The sequence below is a fragment of the Chamaea fasciata genome, unplaced genomic scaffold (assembly GCF_029207755.1).
Source record: "Chamaea fasciata isolate MVZ Bird 193981 ecotype frontalis unplaced genomic scaffold, bChaFas1.0.hap1 SCAF_12, whole genome shotgun sequence".
Lineage (NCBI taxonomy): Eukaryota > Metazoa > Chordata > Aves > Passeriformes > Sylviidae > Chamaea > Chamaea fasciata.
In genome coordinates, this window is record NW_027094097.1 from 15,950,928 (window position 1) to 15,973,512 (window position 22,585).

At 42.9% G+C, this 22,585-nt stretch overlaps 1 protein-coding gene across 7 annotated transcripts in view; it reads left to right on the plus strand.

Moving 5' to 3' along the window:
* NFAT5 (nuclear factor of activated T cells 5) overlaps nucleotides 1-22,585 on the plus strand; it is a 55,828-nt gene that overhangs the window by 15,782 nt on the left and 17,461 nt on the right. For 3 of the 7 annotated variants that reach the window (XM_066194816.1, XM_066194812.1, XM_066194813.1), the window contains exons 2-5: nucleotides 2,595-2,720; nucleotides 13,434-13,992; nucleotides 18,471-18,663; nucleotides 21,896-22,086. In XM_066194816.1, coding sequence (XP_066050913.1) covers nucleotides 2,595-2,720; nucleotides 13,434-13,992; nucleotides 18,471-18,663; nucleotides 21,896-22,086 — 1,069 coding nt within the window. Of the gene's footprint in view, nucleotides 1-2,594; nucleotides 2,721-12,906; nucleotides 12,969-13,433; nucleotides 13,993-14,863; nucleotides 15,184-18,470; nucleotides 18,664-21,895; nucleotides 22,087-22,585 lie in introns of those variants that run through there. The other 4 variants (XM_066194815.1, XM_066194817.1, XM_066194818.1 and 1 more) reach the window with 4 other exon arrangements.

The window sequence follows — 22,585 nt, forward strand, 5'->3', positions numbered from 1 at the left end:
TCAACCAATTTATTCGTCAAAGGAATTTAAATCAGCAACAAATTAGAAGACACTTAAAGCTGTCAGACAGCTTGAACTTCCTCATTGATTCAGCACTGGCTGCTGGAAGCAGGAGTTCTGTCTGCACAGTTTTTTCTTGCTAATTATATAGAAATACGTAATGATGCTGAAATAACCATTTTTGCCTCCAAATGTAATACTGCATTTCTGCAGCAGCTTTTCCCTTTAGTGGGTGTTTTCTGCATGAATCAACGTAAAATTCTAATTCTAGCAGGAAATTTCCCGTTCTCAGCGTTGGTGAGTGCACACACGTGTAAAATGTGGTGATGGAGAGGGGCTGAGCAGTAGCTTCAGCGCTTAGTACGGTATGAGGCATGGGGGAGCTGTATCCTCTGGGGAAGAATTAGTTTCCTTGCAACAACTCTCATGTTACTGGAATTTGTCAGTTTTTGCTTTAATGCTATTTATAGTTCAGCATATATAAACACTGGCCTGTGTTTAGGTGAAAACACAAAGTTTCATTTGAAGTCTGATGTGTGTGGAGTAGGTTTGTGGCAGCAAGAGTTCTTAAAGGTACCCAGGCACTTGGGGTTCCTCTGGAAAGTGCTGGACTGCAGTTCACTGACGATGTGTTTTAGACTGTGAAGCTGCATCTGATGCGAGAAAAGCCAGGAGAATTATTTTTCTTCTGAGAGCTTGGGTTTGACCATAAGCTTCTGCCATGAGTTCGGAGATTGACAGAACGCTTTGGAACGGATTGGAAGGCAACACTTGTTCTCACTTTTGCTCCTGTTGGAGCAGCTGCATTTGCTTTTCCTCAGAGCTGAGTGCAGCGGTTTGTAGAGGCCCTTGTAAATGAGCACCAGCTTTACTCCAGCTGCCACTACTACCTGTAGCAGGACAGGAAAATCACGGGCAGATGTTCAGGGCTGCTGCTGCACCCAAGGTTTAGTGTGGGGCTCCAGAATGAAGGATTGCAACAGTGTGTGTCTGCAGGTGACTGTAGAATGCTTTTTATTTTGTGTGTAAGTTGAATATATATGCACACTTCCATTCCTTTCTCAAGAAATCCTCTGAGAGGAGTGAATTGTCATCGTCCAGCATCTGTCATGGCTCATAAAACATTCAGAATTGACTACAAAAGCTCCTTCCCAAATTCCCAAGTTATTGGGTAATTGAGAGCTTGTCTCTTTGGGCTGGTTCTTGGGGATTTTTTTGTTTAAGAAATTGATTCTTGACTCTCCAGTGTGGCGAAGGTTGTGTCAGGCCTTTTGCTTTAGAGGGATGCTTACATCCAAGACTCCCACAGGATAATTTCTTCTCAGGGAGCACATGATTTTTGCAGTAATCCACAAGCAGCACAATTCTAATCTTTGTGGATAATTCCGACAATATGATAAAGAAGGAGGGAAGGAAAAGCCAGCATTAGAATTGAAGCACATTCCCAAAGATCACAAGACCATTAAGAGCAAATCTTTAATTTCATGCTTCATTGATACAGACCAAGTTACTTGGAATGTGGTCTAAAGTATGACATGAAGGTTCTATCCTGAAACACCTGGTGATCACACCTAAGGCTGCGGGTGTACAGGAGGCTGGAATTAACTTGAGAGCTGTAAATAGGAGAGGATGGAGCAAGCTCCATCCATTAGGAGGAGGGAACCTTAGGAGTTCTCCTGGGTAGCACACAAGGAGGAAGAGAGATCGAACCCACGGGGTTATTGCAGCACAGGGAAGACACGGAGCTGTTGGAGCAAGCCCTCAGGAGGTCACTAAGTTGATCCTTGGTTCTGTAGCCAGGCTGGCACAGCTGGAGTTGTTCACCTGGGGAAGAAAAAGCTCCAGGGGGATGTTAGAGCTCCTTCCAGCACCTAAAGGGGCTCCAGGTGAGCTGGAGGGGGACTGGGGACAAGGGATGGAGGGACAGGACGCAGGGAATGGCTTCCCACTGCCAGAGGGCAGGGCTGGATGGGAGATTGGGCGGGAATTGTTCCCTGTGAGGGTGGGCAGGCCCTGGCACAGGTGCCCAGAACAGCTGTGGCTGCCCCTGGATCCCTGGAAGTGTCCAAGGCCAGGTTGGACAGGGCTTGGAGCAGCCTGGGCTAGCAGAAGGTGTCCTTGCCCATGGCAGGGGGTGGAACAGGACGGGCTTTAAGGTCCCTTTCAAATCCAGTCTGCGATTCTAACTCCATAGGATGTTGTTAGGATGATGGTGCTAAATTAGGCTTTTTTTCCTTAGGAAGTCAGTTTTACAGTTGGAATTGTGAAAACAGGTTTGTCTCAGATTCGCACGTGATGTGCTGCCCTCAGCCCTTGGTTCTGGATGAGAACAGTTTCTCTGGAAGTTCATGAATTATTTCTTTGTTTGAACAAGTTTGTGTCCTTTGTTTCAGTCTTCAGAATGTGCATCTTAATGCTTGTTTGTTTTCTGAAATAAGTTTTTTCCATGCTGTTATTTCCAAGCACTTACTGTAGCATTTTCCAAACCTTCTGAATGGGTTGGGTTATAGTTCTGATCTTTTAGGCAAAAACATTATTTCTTTTCTTGTGTAGTTCACGAGTGACTTTCTGATCAAGTCCTTTTTGTTCCACAGAATCTGTCTATGACCTTCTCCCAAAGGAGCTGCAGTTACCACCTTCTAGAGAAACATCCATAGCATCCATGAGCCAAACAAGCGGTGGTGAGGCCGGTTCGCCGCCTCCAGCTGTAGTTGCTGCTGGTAAGGACTCTCCTTTATTCTGGTGTTTTCTTAAGGTTTGTAGCCTTCTGGCCAACATGAACAGTGCTGGCAAAGTTCTGGATGTTAAAAAGAGCTTGTGGAGAAGTAACAGAGTTCATTCTAGGAGAATGCAGGTGGTGTAATTCAGCTGGGTGATCAAAAGCATCAGGTATTTTATGTTAATGGTTGCTGTGTTTCATGTATGCATCTCCAGGAGAAATAAATTATCTGTTCCTCTATTCTGTTATGCCACACAGGCACTTAACTCCTAGAATGCACTCTGTCTTCCAAGGGGATAAATCCCTGTTTGGAACTAAGGCGGAATGCTGACTGACTGTAAACCAGTGGATTCTAGTTAGGATAAAAGTGGAACGGGAGATGGCATTTTGGGCCATGAAGCTTTTACCAAAATGTGAGGAGGAGGAAAAGGTCATGTTTTCCATTGGGGCCTGAGGAAGTGTAGTATTTAAACTCCTTTCACACACATCTCTAGTGTGATGTGGTAAAAAATCCTCAAATACATGAGTATATAATGTATATCAGCTGGAACTCTGTAAATGGCCAGTGTAGTTTTTTTTTTCTAATTGACAACATATAAAAAAGAGGCATGACCTTTTAATCTGCATCCTTTTCTTATTCCCAGCTGTGTTCTAGACTTTAAAGACTCTCACTGATCTTCATTAAACATAAAAAAGTGAGGACCTAAGGGCAAAGCTTTGATTTAGGAGATTAGCCTCAGTGCTGGCTTGCATCTGGAATTCTTGTCAGTAACTTGTGTATGTTACTACACATCTGTGCAATGGGGAAAAAGATTATTTTACTCGTTCTAGATGCATCTCCTTTCACTGGATAAGTTTTGTTTTTTTTTTATAATTTGATCCCCGTATTTCTTACAAGGTCATGTTCCACTTTCCTAATTGGCGTTAAATTGTTGCTTGAGAAAAAAAATGTCTGTAGGGTGAGGATTCAGATAGCTGCAGTATTCCTTTTTCTCTCTCTCCGAGTTCATGTGCATTAAATGTTTGTGTGAGAATGTTTCCCAGATTTGCATAGTCCAGGAATCCTGATCCCAACCTGAAGTGGTTGTAGGTTTGTCAGAGAAACTTTACAGCACTGCTCACCATTCATGTTTTGCCAGACCTCTCCTGAGAAACCTGTGGATTTAACTGTGCACAGTGGAACTTGGCCATTGGAAGAATTTGGTGCTTTTATTATATTGAAAGGATTTGGTGTTTCTATATCACTTACTAAAAAAAATAATTTGGGCATCTGCTTCTAAAATCAAGGTGCTTAATGATGGGTTTGGTTCACAGACAGCAGCAACCAAATCTTGTAGAAACATGTATCCTAAAAACAACTGAACAAAACCACCCCACAAACCCTGTTACACTCTAAATCCACAGACAGGCCTGAACTGCTAATTAATTCTGTACCTAACAGAAAAGACTTAAACTTGAGTGGAACTAAAAGTCTGTTGCCTCTAGGTATTTGGTGTTTGCCAACAGCCGGTCCAGATCCTTTAAAAAACCTGAGATGCATTCATTAGATGTGTTTGGGTTAAACTGCAGCACAAGTTTCTGGAATGAAAAACTAAAAAGCAATGTTGAGGCTTCTTGTTAACACTGAAAGGAGACCTGATCATTCACCTATGGACACTTTTCAATGTCGGAGGCCATGGAGGGTCACAGAGACTGAGCTGATACCAATCTGAGAGCTGGGATTGTTCAATGTGGAGAAGAGAAGGGTCCAGGGTGACCTCAGGGCTCTTCCAGTGCCCAAAGGGGCTCCAGGAGACCTGGAGAGGGACTTGGGACAAGGGCCTGGAGTGATAGCTATTAAAAATTCTATTTAAACTGCCCCACCAAACAAGACAAAACCCTGGGGAAGCCAAGACCCGTTTTGTTTCCATTGCTGGCTTGAATGTGGCACGTTCTGTCTGTGTTCCTCCTGCAGCTGTACCCCCTTGGTAGAGAAAAGGGTGGTTTACTGTTTTCTTTAATTGTTGTGGGATTTCTGCAGCATCTTTGGGAAGGTGCCACCACACTTTGTTACCCTGCCTCGAATAGTAACAAGAGGTCTGGCTGGGGTTTCTTCACAGAAGAACTGTCCTGGGCTTTGGGCAAACCAGGTGCTTATACATACATACATACATTTTACACTTAGATTTCAAAAGATTCAGATTGGCTATCACTTGCATACATCAAGTGTTTAATGGCAGACTGTAGGTAGATTTTTGGGGAGCTGACACTGTACAGGAGCAGGGTAAGGAGGAAGGACTGGCAACCTCTTGTTCTGTATCTGAAATTTTCTCCTTGTTTTGTGTAAGTCTTTCTATTTTTTTAGTCTGGTCTTGACTTGCCTTAAAACCTCCTTTTTTAGGAACAAGAGGGAAATGGTAGCTCAGTCTGCACAGGGCTGTAGGTAATCTCATTTACTCTTGTTTTTAAAAGGAAGGGCTTATTTGAACAGCTAGCCACACCATGTAGAATTCCCCTGCAGATCTGATTACTCTGGATAATGAGAGGATTCCATGACAGGGATTGATCCACAGTGCTCAGAGGTTTTTACTACTCTTCTAGCAGTTCACACAGCTTGTTCTCTGCTTCCTGAAACAGAGCAAGGCAATATTTGGCTGAAATTCAGCTTTTTTGTCACCTTGCTGTGGGGTTTTGTCCCATATAAATCATACTGTAGGCTGGAAATACTGCTGCAGTTAACTCCTGTTTTTTTTTTTTGGAGGAGCAGGATAGGCTGGTTTTAGCAGCAATGACCTCACAGGGACAGACTTCTAGTTCTTCTGCCACTTGGAAATTTGTTTTGTGATTTACAGAACAGTTGTAATAGTATGAAAATGGAATGTTGCTGATTGGATTTTCATTAATTTGATAATAAATGTGTATCTCCTATTCATTAATCCAGACAAAGAGGTGTTACCCACTCTCTGAATATTCAACAGACAAGTATGATTTCATAGAACTCTGGGATTTTGAGCTGCTATCTCAAGCTTCTAATTCTGTAGTGCTTCTGGAAAGCAGGAGGGAGGGAAAGGATCTGTTTTTACCCCTGGAAACCATTCTCTGTGCTCGCTACTTGAATTCCAGTGTCTTTGTTCAGGGGACAGGAAAAGGAGGATTTTGCCTGGTGCAGCACCATAAACACATTAAATATGAATCATCTCCAGACTCTGGAAATGCATGAGGGTGTCATGCTGAGAAATGTCATTGTGTGCTCTGCCTGGAGCTTTTACATGAAATAAATGTACCTGGAGCTTTCTCAGCGCTCCCGCACAGTGTTTATGGGCTCAGTTGTGGGGAGCGATGCTCCAGTCTCTTCTCAGTTGGTTCTGAAAGGCTGAACAGTTTTTTGGTGTTGATCAAGACACCTTGAACCATAAAATGCTTAAAATCCAGTCTGCCAGTTCAAGTCCTTTCTTAAAGGTGTCTTCCCAGCTTTTAGGTAGCACATGGTTCTTGTCTTTGGGGGCTGATCAGGAGTATTTCTGAGCATATTCTTTAAACGAGTGTTGCTTTGTCATCTTCTGTCTCCAGTGCCAGAAATGCTCAAACCTTCTGAACCCCAGTGAACTGTTACAGAACTCACTTCCCTTCTCACCATCCCTTGTTCTTCCTGCAGCAAAACTTGGAATGAGATGCTTGGTCTTGTTGACGATCTCTCAAGCTGCTTTCCATTTCCCACAGAGGCAAATAAATATATATTTCCATATTTTTTGTGTTGCTGTCCACTTTCCTATTCTTATTCTCCAGTGGAATTCTCCAGTGGTGTTCTTGCTGTAGCAGAAGGGGAATATGTTTTGTGCTACTGAAATCTATATACTGATCTCTTCTTTTGCATTCTCCATATTTAGCGAAGTCTTCTGGCTTGCAATTGCATCCTAGGAAAATAGTAGGTAAATGATGAAACTTTATCTTTTTGTGGTCAATTTTATACTTCTTTTTATACTTCTTTTTAATTAAAGGGCCAATCTACTGGTCCAAACAGATGTAATTGTCTTTTTTGGTTAGAGTTGTAATTGAAATGGTGCCATAAGCATCTTTGGTCATTTTAATTATGAAAATAAGGTTTTACTTCTGAATTGCTCCTTTAGAGACGTGGATAAAGATACCTGCATTGCCTGTGGGGTTGAGGCTGGGTGCTAAGGGGTTGTGTTTTCTGCTGCCAAAATAAGGCTTTTTCATCCTTCTCCAACAGAAGATTATGAAGCCTCAAAATGGAGATGGGTTTGTTTTGGTTTAGTTTTCCCTGAGTAGCTTCTCAGGCTTCTTCATTTTTATTTTTACTGAAAATATTTTGTTCAGTTATCATCCTTCCTGGTGTCATTAGTCAGTTTTTCCTGTTGATACAGAAATAATTACCAGAGATTTCAAAGGGGATCTCAGTGCTGTCCCCAGTTCTCTTATCCTGGGCTTATGATTGCACGTTGTAAACAAATGAACAGAAAAAAAAGATTCTTCTTTGTAGTCGGTCTCCGATGCCTGTAAAAACTTCCATTTCTTTGTAGGCTTTTCCCTTCCTCTTCCCACCGCCCTCCCAGTTGGAAATGCCTTCCTGTCATTTCCAGGAGGATGTCTTCCGGGGATTTCTGTCTGCGGCCTGCCTGCTGCAGTCACGAGTCAAATGCTTCTTTCTTACACAATGAACTTCAAGCAGACCCTAAAGCTTGTTCAGAACTCACCCTCCTGCTGCTGTGCACGGCTTTAAGTGTTTCTCCTGGAAGTTCATGTCCCAAAAGAGCCGTGCTGGAGCCCAGTCTGAAGAGGCCAGGTTGTGAGGAGGGTCAGCTTAGCTTGGAGAAGTTCCTTCATCGTTCCAAAGGGTCTTCTGGTGAGACATCATTGCTAGGGAGTGCTAGAGATAAAGATTGTTCTTACTGCTTCCATTATATGAAAACATTTTAGGTGTGTTCTCTCCAAATTGAGTAGGAATATCCCAGTTGTCTGGAGTCATGTGTTTGTTGAGAGCCTTCCTGCTCCATGAGCTTCCTTAGAATTCCATATTTATATTGCTGTTCATGTCTAGTTCATATCTTCTTTCTAAATGGTTTGTTTTCAGTCTTCATGAATTTCACATCTAGTTCGCATGTTTTTTCTAAATTAAATTTATTTTCAGTCTTCATGGATTTCATACAGTCAGTACACACAATTTTCTAGAACTGCTCAATCAGACAGAAGCTGTCTCATCATTCCGTGAGGTTTTTTTCTTACAGCAATTTCTTGCATTAAATGGCTGCTGTTATTAGATCAGAAAGACTTGAGAACAGACTTTTATAGTCTGTTTCTTATATGGAGGTGTTCTTTGGCAGATCCATCTATCCTGAGGTCTCATCCAGGGAGCTGGGGAGGTGCTGCGGGCTGGCAGGCAGGGCTTGGAGAGAGCAGCTGTGGTCCCAGAGTTCTGCTTGCTTGGAATCAGCCTTTTACAGAGTGGGGAGGATCTAAGATCCATGGAATTGGTGTGTGTGAGCCACTAACAAAAATCCTCCTTAGACACCTAAACTTGAGTGTTAATTGAATAATGGGAGTCATAACAAAACCATTGATTGATGTATTTACCCAAAATATAATAGTAATACACTGCTTGGGTCAGCATGGGAATGTAAAGGGGAATTTACACTGTTGGGCTTAATGTAAATTAAATTAACCTACCTATCTTGAATCTGAGTGTGTTTAATAACTGGTGAATTGGATTGCTTTATGATATTTGCTGGGATGCTAGTTTTTTTCTCTATTAATACACTTAACTTGCATTCTAGCTTCGCCATTCAGAGACAGGCATCGAGTGGTGGGTTGTGTGACAGTGTCTGTCAATAGTGAAGACAAATAGTGCCAGAGACACTTAACCCATCCAATCTCACCCAGGGTATAGGTCGGTCTTGTTTTCAGACTTCTTCATAAGTCTCTTTTCTTTCTTTCTTTTTTTTTTTTTTTTTTTTAATTTTTTTAAAAATTTTATTTATTTATTTATTTTTGTTTCTGAATAGTGGATTGATACTGATTTGAAACTAAACTTTTTGGAAAAGTTTTTGACATGACATCAGTAATACAAGAAGAAGAAAAGTAGAACCCCAAGTTTGGCATGTGAGGTGTTGAAAGCAGGTTTGCAGCCACTTTGTAAGTTCTGGGTTTTACTTTTAAAACCTTTGACAACACAAAGGTTGATGGCGGAAATTCTGCAGTTTCCTTCTGAAATTGTTCAAGGTCTGTCCTGAAATTGTTCTTCTGTGTCCAGGGGTTCAAATAAACTAATTAACATTAAAAAAAAAAAAAATTACCAAGGACATGACATGCTAGAAAAATGAACCCATTTATTAAAAGTTATACTTCACATATTAAGCTTATGCACCACTTAATCCTCACCCTGTGGGTGAGTTTTCATTTTTGACACTTGTTTTCCGCACAGAACATAGTGGATACCATGGGATGCAGGGGAGGTTCTGAGAAAACAATCAGTGCTTTAATGGCTTTTTGCTTGTCCTGGCTGTCCATGCACAGGTGGCTGGAACACTTATGAAACCAAAAATATCTTCAGTTTATTTATTTGTCTTTATAATCTTAAGCTTTCCAGCCTGGGAAATGACTTGCTTTTGCAATTAAAAAGCAAAGTCATGAGGACACTGTTTCTGTTTGAGGACTTGGTAATCCTTGTTGTATTTAAGGTATTTAAAGAGTGAACAAGGATTTCAGGATTGGCTCCACAGAAGTGTTACCTAAAAAGACTCCCACAGTGCCAAGTAGTGTTTTTTTTCTCTCTCCTGCCTTTCCAAACCTTTTTTTTTTTAAGAGGCTGAATGCCTTGCTTGACTTCACAGGAGAATAGGATATAGAAAATATGTCATTGCCTTGGTTGCTAATGCAGGAGGTAATAAATTTTCTTTTTCTTTTTTTTTTTTTTTTTTTTTGGTGCTGAAAAGAAAAAGCCTGCCCTGGTTTGCTCCCAGGGACACTCTTTGCTATGTGCTCCCTTACTTTTAACCCCTGTGCTGGATTGATTGATACAGTTCTGCCTCTTGTAGGGGAGAAAAACTTGCAGCACAGGCAACAAAATCCAAATTAGCTCTTCCAGCTCCCTTTGATGTTGCAGTGATGGCAGTGCAGAGATTCAGGAGGTTTAGTTTCAACAGTGATCACAGTTGCTCTAATGTGGAATATTCTTTTCTCTTGTTTTTTATTTAAAAAAAGGAGAAAAAACCCCCCACCTTGTGATGCTGATGCACATTTCATTTCTGTTCCCGAGGCTGCACACTTGCCATGACAAGCACTTGGCTTCTGTTCAGTGTCATTTCTCTGAAAGCAAGTTTGATTTTGAGACTGTGTTAAATGAAATATATTCAGTCTTCTATTTCAAAATGTACCTATTCACTTAAAAATACATATATGTATTTGTCATTGCACTCACTCTTAGATTGCAAATCATGACCCACCTGTACCAATTCCCACTAATATGTGTCTAAAGAAAGTAAAATAAAAGGAATGCTCAAAGCTGGGGAAGGTGTGTGTATGCTCTCACCTTGTAAAGCAACACAAGTTAAGTTAAAATTACTAAATTACTTGTTTTCCAAAATGCAGCCTGTTCATCCAAGAAATCTCCTTTGGGTGTCAGATACAAATGTCACTGGCTTTGGAATAAAATGATGGACCTAAATGGGAGCCATGTAGAGCACTGTTTATTCATTGCAGTACCATGGTGAATTCTTATTTGATTGACCCAGTTTATTTATTAGTTCAAAGGAAGATGAGTTGGCTCAAGGCCTGCATACTCTGAGAAAACATAAATTTCACTGTTTCTTAGTGTTTTCATAACTTAAAATGTTACTGAAACAATTACTAATGTATCTAATTCATGTCCCCAAATGTTTTTAAATCTGTGTATTTGACTGTTCTAATACAGCCAGTTTATTCAGTTTGCTGTAATATTTATCATACGTCCTTTTTTTGGGTAGTAATGGCATTCATTTATTATAAAAGGCTAAAGAGAGGTTTTCTTGCCATTACTGTTCAATTTGGGTTTATTTCCGAAATCTGATCATATCCTTACACAGGTGCACCTCTGGTAAATGGAGGAGAGTGTAAACAATTTATAATGGACAGTGTTCATTTACTTTTTAAAAGTATAGAAGCCCACATACACGTATGTATATTCATACATATATTCATACATCTAAGTGCTTTTTAACTTCTAGAAAAAGGAAGGAGGAGAAATTGTGTTGGAGAGCAATAATGACGATGTTGCAATAATGATAACATTTCACAATGCTGCACCCTAAAACAACACTACCATCACCAGCTCTTTTAGCTTCGTGCTGAAAAGCATTTGCTTCAGTGATATATTTATTTTTTTCCCTAGGAAAGTGAGGGAAAAGTGCAGGTTTTGCATTCCTGGCCAAGAGATGCACTGAAACACCAGCTGAGCCCAGTGCTTGGTGTACGTGGCCCACGCAGAGCTGAGCCTGGAGTGTCCAAGGTTTTCTTACACTCCCAGGATTGATGTGAAAAGATAAATCTGATATTAATCTGTTGGAGGAGGAGTCCTGCAGTCGAAGCCCTGCTGCCTGTTCTATGTGTGTAATGATTTCATGGTCTGAGTCCTTGTCCCACAGAGCCCGACGTGCCCCCGCTGCCTGGGGCTCTTCCCTGAGTTCATTTACTGACCTTTCCTGGGGCAAATCCTGGCACTCAGCCCCACTTCTGCAGCTCGGGGGGCCCTGGGCACACTTCTGCTTCTCTTTGGAGGTATAAACCATGGATGGAAACGAATCCTCTTTACCAAAACAAACGTCCCAAATAGCAATGGGCTGTCTCGACTCAAAGTGGCTGCAAATCAGCTCCGAAATATTGTCACTGAAATGAATATCTAGATTTAATAGTTCTTGCCAATCCTATAAATGTTTTTTGAAAGAAGCATTGCATTAATGCATGATATAGAAAGGAGAAATTTGCCTTTAAATTGGAATGCAAAGTGACTGAATTCTCCAGTTTCAGCCACTGTATTTGCCGAAGAACAAGCTGGAAAATGGAACTGGTATCATTCAGCTGCTCCTGGTTCACTGGGAGGCTTGGGGAAGGCAGAATAGTTTATTGATAAACTGCAGTGACCTCTAAATTGGACAGTCTGAAGTGATGTAAGTTTGCTTTTGCATTCATTTAGCCCAGGAAAGCTGTAGGAAACAGTAATAGTTTAAAAATTCTTTATTTTCAGTCATTGATGCCCCCAGTAATTCCCAGTACATGAAAGTTGGCTCAGTTTTACTGTTAATTAAATGTATACATCATGGCTGAACATACTTTATTCTGTTACTTTTAAATAACTAAAACGGTATAGAATAGTCCAGCAGTCTCCAAATTTTTTAGACTTGAGAGACTATTACAATATTCTGGATATTAAAAACAATCCCGAGTAGCAAAAAGGAAAACATCGTATTCCTCTTAGCCATAGGGATTACCTGTGTGACAGCAGTAACCAGCTGAACAAACATATTGTATTATTATGTATCTATTTCATGTACAATTTGTTTCCAGAATCAGGTTATTTCAGTTCTTCTGGTTTATCAGGTGTGGGTGGCAGTGCAGAAGTACAGAAAACAGGGTCTCCCCACAGGAAGCTAAAATCTGACTGTAAAATTCAGTTATTTCTCAGTGAGCTACAGCTCTTTGAAATGAATACATATTTGCATGGCCTGCTTCCCCTGGGATATTTAACTTACGAATTCCATTGATCTGTCTGTTAAAATTCTTCAATGGCAAGAATCATGGCGTTCTCCAGAAATCTTCAGGGGTTTGGTTTAATAATTTTCGTGTTTCTAAACCAAATTGAGCTCTGGGACCTCTGCAGAAGTCGCAGTCACAGTGTTGGAAATCTCTTGTTTAATGTGAATTTTTCAGAGGTCTGTCCCAGGTTGTCTCTGTGGAAGGGACCAATAAAGTCTGAGAGAAATTGGTCCCAGTGACTGAACAAGTAAAATTACAGAAATTCCCGGTCCTTGGATCAGTGTGTCTCCAACACAGATACTTCATCCCTGTTTTGAACCTTCAAAATCAACAGCTTGCTCATAGTGACTGATACCAGTTCCATTTTGCCTACCAACTCAGTTGATTTTATATTTTATTTCTCATTTATGATGGAATAATCAGCAGCTCTTTTTCTCATTTATTTTCTCATATTTTTATTCCAGGATTTGCCTCTGAAGCAGGGAGTGTCTGCATTAAAAATGACCTGTAGTTCTCTGCTTCATAGGTTAGAAACTTATTTTAATATTTTGTGGCTAAGCACAGTCCCATCTTTTTCAAAAAAGAAAAAATTAAAAATTTCCAACAATAAATTGTTTAATTGGCATTGAATGTGGATTATAAGCACTTTGCTTTGGGGCTATTTTAGATGAAATGGCTTCTACACCATTAATTAGTCCAGCTGAGGCAATGAAAGCTCTGTTTATTCGCAGCCATTTGTATGAATTAACGTTAAGTCGTAAAAAAAATTTGATTACAGTGGATCGTGCTAAGACTCGTTTGGACATTTCCAAAGCATTGGCTAGGCCGTATTGCTTTAAGCACTTCCATTCCAAAAGCGAAAACCAAATTCCAAACATTTCTTGGGGGAAAAGCAATCGGTTCCTAAATCACCTTGATCTCACTGGGACTGCTATAGCCAGCGCACGCCCCGCCACGGGTCCTGTATTTACTTGTGAATTGTACACCGCAGATGCTTCTTCAGCTCCCTCCTCTTCCTCCATGGGCGGTGCTTGCAGCTCCTTTACCACCTCTTCCAGCCCTACCATTTACTCTACCTCAGTCACCGACAGCAAGGCTATGCAAGTGGAGAGCTGCTCCGCGGCCGTGGGGGTAAGTACCCGAGGGGTAAGTGAGCAGCAGATAACCAGTAACACAGCCCAGCAGCACCCGGCCACGCCGAAGCGCCACACAGTCCTGTACATCTCGCCACCACCCGAGGACTTGCTGGACAACAGCCGGATGTCCTGCCAGGATGAGGGCTGTGGATTGGAGTCAGAGCAGAGCTGCAGTATGTGGATGGAGGATTCACCCTCCAACTTCAGTAACATGAGTACCAGTTCCTACAATGATAACACTGAGGTGCCACGTAAATCGCGCAAGCGCAACCCAAAGCAGAGGCCAGGGATCAAACGCCGAGATTGCGAAGAGTCCAACATGGATATCTTTGATGCCGACAGTGCCAAAGCGCCTCACTATGTCCTTTCTCAGCTCAGCACGGACAGCAAAAGCAACTCAAAAGCAGGAAATGGGTTGGTATCTGCTTTTTTTTTTTTTTTTTTTTTTTTTCCATTTTTAAAAGAGAAAACATTCTATCTCCGTATGTAAACCCAAACTAATAAAAGTGCCCCCATGCTGTGGCAAATGTTCTGCTTAGGTTCTCACATAAAGCCATCCCTTCTATGCTGTCCCTGTCATGTCCTAGCCCAGGATAAGTTCTTCCTGCCCCCAGAAATTGTGGCTGCCCCATCCCTGGAAGTGGCCGAGGCCAGGTTGAATGGGGTTTGGAGCAACCTGGGCTAGTAGAAGGTGTCCCTGCCCCCGTGGCAGAAGGTGGAACTGGATCTCTTGAAGGTCCCTTTCAACACAAACCACTCCATGATTCTGTGATAAGTTCTCATTAGAGTTGTTATCTTTATTTAGAAGATAAAGCTAAACTTTCCCGCAGCAGTTAAATGCAGCGCTGATGAGCTTATCTGTTCTTTAAGTGAAATTCCCAAAAGGCCACACAATTCCTATTATAAAATGGCAATGAAAATGTATTTAAAAAGGCAGAGTGGAGCTGGTGCACCCTGAATGTTTTTTTGCAGGATTTTATGTGAGGATTTCAGTCTGTACACTTCACCTCCTGCTCTATTTGTCAAATAGAGATAGGGATGGGAGTGGAAGCTAATGGTTAATGTCTCATTCAGGTTTCTCATCGTTTGCTTTACTTTTTTATGAAATGTTAAGACAATATGGTGAACCAGTTTTTGGTTTTTCCTTGTGAATTCACTTCTGTATTTGATTTTTTCAGAAATAAATCTCTAATGCTGTTTCTCTCTGTGCTTCTGGGTCGTGCGCGTGTGTCTGCGTGGGCACGCCTGGGTGGTGGCCCCTCATCTCCCACTTCACACTGTTCACTAAATGCATTCCAGTAGCTGCTTAAAGAGGACAATTCCATCAGTTTGCAAGAGTGTGTTGATACATTTCTTTTTTTTATTTTGTTTTTTTGACTTGTTGCTTCTTTAGTACTTTTAAAGTGGTCAAATGGATAGATTTGGCTCCTTTATTTTGGGCTTTTTTGGGAACAGGAGTGCACTTTAGTTTCACTTTTATGTCTGTGCTTGCAGTACGTTCTGACGTTCATCACAGCAACGGTGAATATTAAAATTTGACTGATGCCAAAGATGATGAACTTCTCATATCCCAAAGGGAAAGAGCCTGGAGTCTGTATTCCCAGGGTCAGTGCAGTTCCATACTTAAAATTTCACTGTCAAAAGCAGTTCTGAGAACATGTCCTGAGTGTGCTGCTGCTTCCTGGGCATGGTGGCTTCTGGCCTTGGGGTTTTCACCAGCCAAAATCGATGGTAATAATGTAAAACATCAGTACGTGGTAGAGTAGGGCAGCTTGGAATGAGGAAGGTGCCTCCCCCGGCTCCAAGGGACCAGGCTTGTCCTTGCAGAGGGAAAAGCTTTATGGAAGGACAAGAGTTGTGCCACTGTAACCGTGGTCTCGGGGAGATTTTGTGAACTCTGACAGAATGTGTGAGATCTCGGTCTAAAAACAGAACAAGACTTCCCCAAAAACACGGGGCTGACCAGGGAAGTCCCTGGGTTCTGTGAGTGCAGAGGGAAAGAAAGTGGAATGTTTTTCCTTCTGTGTCGCAGGCCAGACTGACCTGCAGGGAAGCTCCCAGGTAACAGAACTGTCCTTGGGAATAAACGCTCTGGGATAAAAAGTGGCCAAGATCTTAGAAAACTTAATTTTGCCATTGGAATATGGAGATTTGGCCTTACAAATCTGGGTCACTGTAGTGACTGGAGTTTTTTAAACTTCCCAGCCTGGTGGAGCTCTGCCAAGGGAGTTCATTTACTTTTGGCTTAAAGAAAAGAGCAAGGAAACCTGCCGTGCTCCGTGGTGAATGGAAATGGCATTTGCCCCGAAAGAGACAGTTGTTGTTAAAAGCCAGGAAGAGAAAGAATATATTCCTGTGGAAACTTGGAATTTGTGAAAGCCTTTTTAGAAGTGGATGAATTGGTGGTGATGCAGGGCAGAGACTCAGGTTTCCTGGTCTCACTTTCACTTTCATGTCTGCCCTGCAAACACCCCTGATGGCAGAGCAGGACCAGGCCAAACTACTCAGGAGATCTGTTTGAGTACATTCATAGGATTTGCCACTTAATATTTATTCATTAAAAAAAAAGTAGTGCTAGATTAGAGGTATTTTGTCTGGTAACAATCAGATAAATAAATGTGTGCGTATGAAATGTACACGCGTGAATATTTGCAGGATGAATAAACTGGATTAAAATTCATTAATTGAAAGGATGTATTAAAATACGCTCCTCATATTTTGAGGAGATGGACCACTGAGAAGTTCTGGTGAAGGCTTTAAATTGCCTCCAGGTTTGGCTAATTGATTGAAAATAATGATTAAGTTTCTAGAGGAAAGACTTAAAATAATTGTGAGGAACATTTCTGCATAAATATCATAATGATAAAATATTAATATGGTGGCAGTTAAGATAGTTGGGATTTAAGGGTACAGTTCTCCTGGAGGGGTTAGTGTTAATGTCACTGCTGGAACGTGGCCCTGGGAGTGGTAAAGGTGAATTTCGTTTTGATGGCTGGCTCTCCAACATGTCCCTTCAAAATTGAGCTATACCCCAGTGGCTAGACTGGGCAGAATAATCAGGACTGCTTGGCAGGAAGATAGTTTTATTGTAAGATGCTAATATTGTTATTATTTTGCAGGGTTTTATGCTGGTTTTTATCTCGTTCCTGCTTCTTCTGGGTACTGGTTGAGTAAGGATGAGTGTGGAAGGCAGCCAGGGCCATGGCTGGGCTGTCCACAGTGAAGTGCTTAACCTTCATGGACAGAAAATGGGAATGGACATATCCAAAGCACCAACTCTGTCTGTTTTAGCCCTTTATGTGTAGTGAAAGGTTTTGGAAAGCTTAATGGAAATAAGAGTGTGACAAATAAGACCTCTTGCATTAGGCAAAGAGTGATGGTTTTAGACTAAAAAAGGGTTGATTTAGTGTAGATCAAAGGAGGAGGTTTTTCACAAGGAGGTTGGAGGCCCTGGCACAGGGTGCCCAGAGAAGCTGTGGCTGCCCCATCCCTGGAAGTGTCCAGGGCCAGGTTGGAAGGGGCTTGGAGCAGCCTGGGCTAGCAGAAGGTGTCCCTGCCCATGGCAGGGGGTGGGATGGGATGAGCTCTAAAGGTCTGTCCCAGCCCACACTGTGCTGTGTTTCCATGGCTTTCAGGGCCGTGAGATGTGGTGAGCTGGGGGGCAAAGTGCCCAGCCTTCCCTGGGCAGGGAAGGGAGCAGTGCAAGGCCAGGCCTGGAATTAGGCAGTGCTGTGTGCAGGGGCTGCTCTGCACAGCAGGAGCTCCAGCAAAGGTGTGCATTGTGCTTGGCATCTGCTAGTTGAGAAGTGCTGGGTCACCCCAGCTCCAGGTCAGTGAGGGCCTCATGCTGTGGCAAAGTTCCCGGGGAACAGTTTGGAAAAAATAAGCAGTTTTCACCCTTTTTGAGAAGGAATTAATCTTGGATAAATTACTTCAGTAACTTGCATGTTGAAACGGGATTTGTTTTCTAAGCAATCCACACCTGTTATTTAAAACTGCTTGCTTCCCAGGCATTAGCTGTTAGAAACCGTGTTTTGCTAGGAAGAAAGAATATGACATTTGTATGAATCATGGAGCCCTTTTCCTGCCTGCACCATGTACTGTGGCACAATCACATCTCCTAGTGGGAAAGGAGTTTCTTGGCTTTCAGGTTCGTTACCAAATCCTGGTCAGAGTAGGACCAAGGGTTATTTCCCATTGTGCTCTAAAGGGAACACAAAATGACTCAAGTGCTGCTAGACTTGGGAGGGCTCCTTCATCCTGGTTTTAATTATGGAACTGAGAACAAGCCACTACATCTTGTGGAATGCACCTGGAAAGAAAGGCCTTGTGCATACGCTGATTTAACATTGGTGCAATTATGTCAGAGGTTTTACAATAACTAATTGGGTTTTAGCATAAATTGGTCAATCTGCTTAGACAGAAATCAGAGCTGGAGTTTGCATGGATATACAAGCTGAGGTGGAGACAGGCATGAGGCTATTTTCCTGTTTAAAGAAGTGTCATTTAACCTTAAATCCATCCAGTGTGTGTGTACGTGTGTGTTTGTCACACAGCTTGTTCAGGCTGTGTCATAGACTCTGAAAAAGCAGGTTATGAGCTGCCTTCTGTTCGTTAACATCATTTAATGCTAATTGTTTTTCCCTTCCTTTATGTTTGCTCTCTGAAAAGCAGTTCCTATGTGCTCTGGATGGAGGAGGCAGGGAAGCACCATTCCTCTTCATCCTGCAGGTCTCCTCTGGCAGAAAGAGAATTGCAAAGTTTGCCCTCAACTACAAATCTTCCATCTGTTAACACGCACTCTTTGCCTTTTTAGCTTTTCTGTGATTTGGAGCGTTTTTACTGGGGAGCTGCTTCTAACATCTTCTTGATGGTGTGTTTTGACTTCTCAGAGCATCAGAGAACCAGAAGGGAGCTGGAGGGAAGAAGACCCCAATGTTGTGTGGTCAGTACCCGACTAAGAGTGAGGGGAAGGAGCTGAAGATCATGGTGCAGCCGGAGACCCAGCACAGGGCTCGGTACCTGACCGAGGGCAGCCGGGGCTCCGTCAAGGATCGGACACAGCAGGGCTTTCCCACTGTGAAGGTAGGCTGGGGACACGGGCACTGCCTCCCAGGGCTGCCCCAGGGCCAGGGCAGCTTCTCTGCAGTGGGGAGGGAGCAGACTTTGCAGTCTCGGGGCTGGAGGGGCTGCACAGGGTCTCTTCCTGCAGGTCAGGAGTCCTGCTGGCATCACGGAGTCACGGGGGGAGGGAAGCTGCATTTCGAGGCAGGGATGTGAAATCTGGGATGCACACCCTGTTAGGCTGCAGTTCCATGGGCTGTGTGAATACAGAGACATTCCATACTTAAAAAAATGGGCTAGTGAAATGCTGTAGCTGTTTGATGGCTGGTGACTGTGGCCATCATTGTCCAGACGTAAAAGCAGTTTTCATAAAGAGAAGAAATTGTAAGGGGGAATGTTTCTGTTCTGTTCAGTTTTTGTGGTTTTTTGGGGTTTTTTTGATTGATTGCTGTTTTTGTTCTTGTTTTTAATTCAGCTGTATCTGAGTTGACGTATACAGTGTTTTTTAACTGAATCATGGAGATCTCACTGAGATGTGCCTTACAGGTCGCACTGCTCAGTGTGTTTAGCATGCTACAGGTGGAGGTAGTAGAGGTAGACGTGGATTAGAACTGGAGAATGGGGGCAAGAAGAGAGGCTGCATTTATGTGCACACTTGACAGATGCAGCCTGTTTCCTCTAGGAACTTTGATGCCTTAAAATTCAGGTGCTGAAGGCCTCTGACAAAAAAGACAAGAAGGTTACAAGGAGATATTTGGCATTTCTGCTCAGGAAGGAAGACTGGGGCTGTCCTGCAGGGACTGCACAGGAATGCACAGAGTGGGAATTTGCAGGTCTTGTTTTTTCCCTGTGTAGCCTGGGGAAAGCAGTTGGAGAACTTGGAGACTTGGGAAGGTTTCCCGATGGAAATGGTAGAGAGGCTTACCAGGAGCAAGGCTGGGCTTGACGTAGGGTGACAAACAGAAGAACTAATGTCAAATATCCTCCCACAAGTGATAGTGAGAGTCACCAGAGAGCTGAGTCCAGGCCAGCACCACACTGGCACCATGGCAAATGGCATACTGGACATACTGGGAGGAGTGTGGCCAGCAGGTTGAGCGAGTAGACAACTAGGTTTGTTATCACTTAGATAAGGAGGGTGAAAGACATTTCATTTCACGTTTTTTTCTTAGTTGTGTCACTTTGAGAACGCAGCAAAGCAGTTCTCAACCCCAACTAACTTACCAGGTCCACAGGGAGATGTTTGTTTATCACAGAGCCCTTAAAATTTGTGCTGACTGCTGCTGACAGAATACAGAAGTAGGCTTATCTTCAAAGTCCTGTTCAGCGGTGTTAGGAGCGCCAGCAGCCCTTCACTCAGTCCTCCTGAGTAATGCAGAACTCCAGTAAAGTTTCATAAGAAAAGAATCCATTCATATTGGCCTGTTGCTATGGGGATTTAGTGCTCATTTATGTGGATTCTCTTAATGGGCCTTTGTTCATCTGAATTTCCTTTTAACTCCTTTCCCAGTTACCCTTTAGCACCCATCAGTGAAAATTCTCTTTGGAAGAGTCTCATGTTACTGAATTCCTGGAAGTTCCAGTTTGCTTTACCAGTAGGCAGAGGAGTTCATACCCTGCAGATAAAACTCTGCCAGGGCTGGACAGACAAATGAGTCAGTGAATCTTCAGGAAACCTGAGCTACTGGGAAGAAAAATATGTTACGGGCAAAGGGTTTTTTGTTTTGTTTGTGGGGTTTAAAGGTGGGGAAGAGCAGTGTAAAGATGTTGGTGCTCAGCAGAGATCTGGCCTGCGGCCCTCACAGGCCAAGGAGAAGCAGGTTCAGTGGCCATTTAAATAAAACTGTTCTTGGTGACTTAGAACTTGAGTCTACCATCAGTATGCAGTGTTAAAATAAGCAAGCCTTAATCAAGGGAATGGCTGTTGAGCTCTTTGTTGTGAGCTGTGCCTGTGGTTCCTGTGTGGATATCTGTGCTGGGCCACCTCCAGAGATCCTGGGGCCTTGCTCATCTCTGACAGTCACATTTGCTATTTGCTTCTCTTGGACATAAGCACACAATGATCTTACCAGTATTTGCTGGTTTATGTATTTTTTTTCCTTTATTTAAACTTGTTACAAACTTCAGAACTACATTTTTTAAGTGTGTCAGGGAATAATCCCCCAAGAGATTCTCCAAAGGATTCTGCTCTCATTTGTATCTCCTCACTACTAAAACTGGAGCTTCTTTCTGCAGGTGTTGCCTGGGCTTCCAGGCCTGGGGCAAAAGACAGCACTGTCTCCCAGAAATCCTAGAGCATCAAATGTGTCTCAGTGGAAATACTAAAATACTCGTTTTATCTCCTAGAAAGCTCTGGCAAAGAATTTCCATCTCTGGCCAGGGAATTTGGCAACAATCTAATGTTTTTTTTCACTTGGGAGTATTTTTAACTATTTCCTAAAAAGAAGGGGAATTGCCTTTGTAATGCAATGTCCAGGTTGACTTCAGGACTTCCTTTACCTGAGAGTATTTTTAGTTTGTGGCACCAGTGGGATCCCACTAATTAAAAAAAGCATTAAGAGGACACAAACCATTTCATGCCAGGGCACTGACGTTACAAAAATGAATGCATTTTTCACTGACATGTTCTGGGATAATTATGGCTTGCACACGGGGTTGCAGGAGGATGTTAAAATTTCTGACCTGCTCTTACTTGTGAAGTGTTTCAGTGAAACTGGATGTTGTTACCTTTTAAGTAGGAGATGTCAGGTTACCATTTTTAATTTTTATTTTGGTGTCTGAAGGAAAGCTGTGATTGGATGGTTGGACCATTCAATCATCCCCTTTCTCCCTCTGCTTCCTTTTCATCCTGTTCTGACTCCATCAGGGGTTTTGCAAGTGTTGGACAATCCTAATCTGGTTTCACGAGGGTTTCAAAATCCATCAGGCGTGGAGGTGGGGTCCTGGAGTGCCAGTGGCTGTACACATACTGACCAGCAAAACCTCTTCACCTCTGACATCAGCCCCAGGAAATGTTCTCTTTCTTGGCTGGCTGGTGGATGTAGATGCTGGGGGAGGAGGGAGAATCCTGGGAAGAGATGGGGGAATAGTCCTGGCTGGGGTGAGACCAGGAGGCCGTGAGAGACGCGAGAGTCGCGGTTGGGATAATTCTGTCTGCGGGTCAACGGGATTCAGGCTGGTTTAGAAACCAGCTGTGAATAGTAACAATTAAAGCAGTCATTCCTGTGTTAATTGCCCACCTGGTGTGTTGCAGCTGGAAGGCCACAACGAGCCCGTGGTGCTGCAGGTGTTCGTGGGGAACGACTCCGGGCGCGTGAAGCCCCACGGGTTCTACCAGGCGTGCAGGGTGACGGGCAGGAACACCACGCCCTGCAAGGAGGTGGACATCGAGGGCACCACGGTCATCGAGGTGGGGCTGGACCCGAGCAACAACATGACACTGGCGTGAGTAGCTCTGCTCAGGAGTACTTTCCTTCATTAGCTTGGGTTTGGGAACCAATTTCCTTCTTCCGTTGAATGGGTTATAGTTCAAGTCTGAACATCTCAGCGCTCTCCTCTCTCTGCTCCTTGGCTCTCGCTTGCAATTCAGTGTACTCAAAGGAGATACCAGGTGGTCCCTGTGCTTTTGGGACACACAACCCAAAATCCTAAAGTCCCCAAATCCCGGGTAGATTGCAGTATTCTTCTTTTTAACACATCAGGCTGTGTTTGCTTCTACTGTTCTTGTGTTTTTGGCTGTTTTTTTTGCTTTAAATAATTTTGCATGGAGCCTGTCTGAAAGCTAGCACTGCATCACTCACCTGGCCCTGTACATCTCCCCTAGGACCACACTTATGGGAGGACTTATCTGTCACTTCCAAGTCCCACTGAACATAAATAATATGACTACAGTAAGTTTTCTTCTACTCCTGCTTTCTTTAAGTGAATGCAGAATATTTTGAAG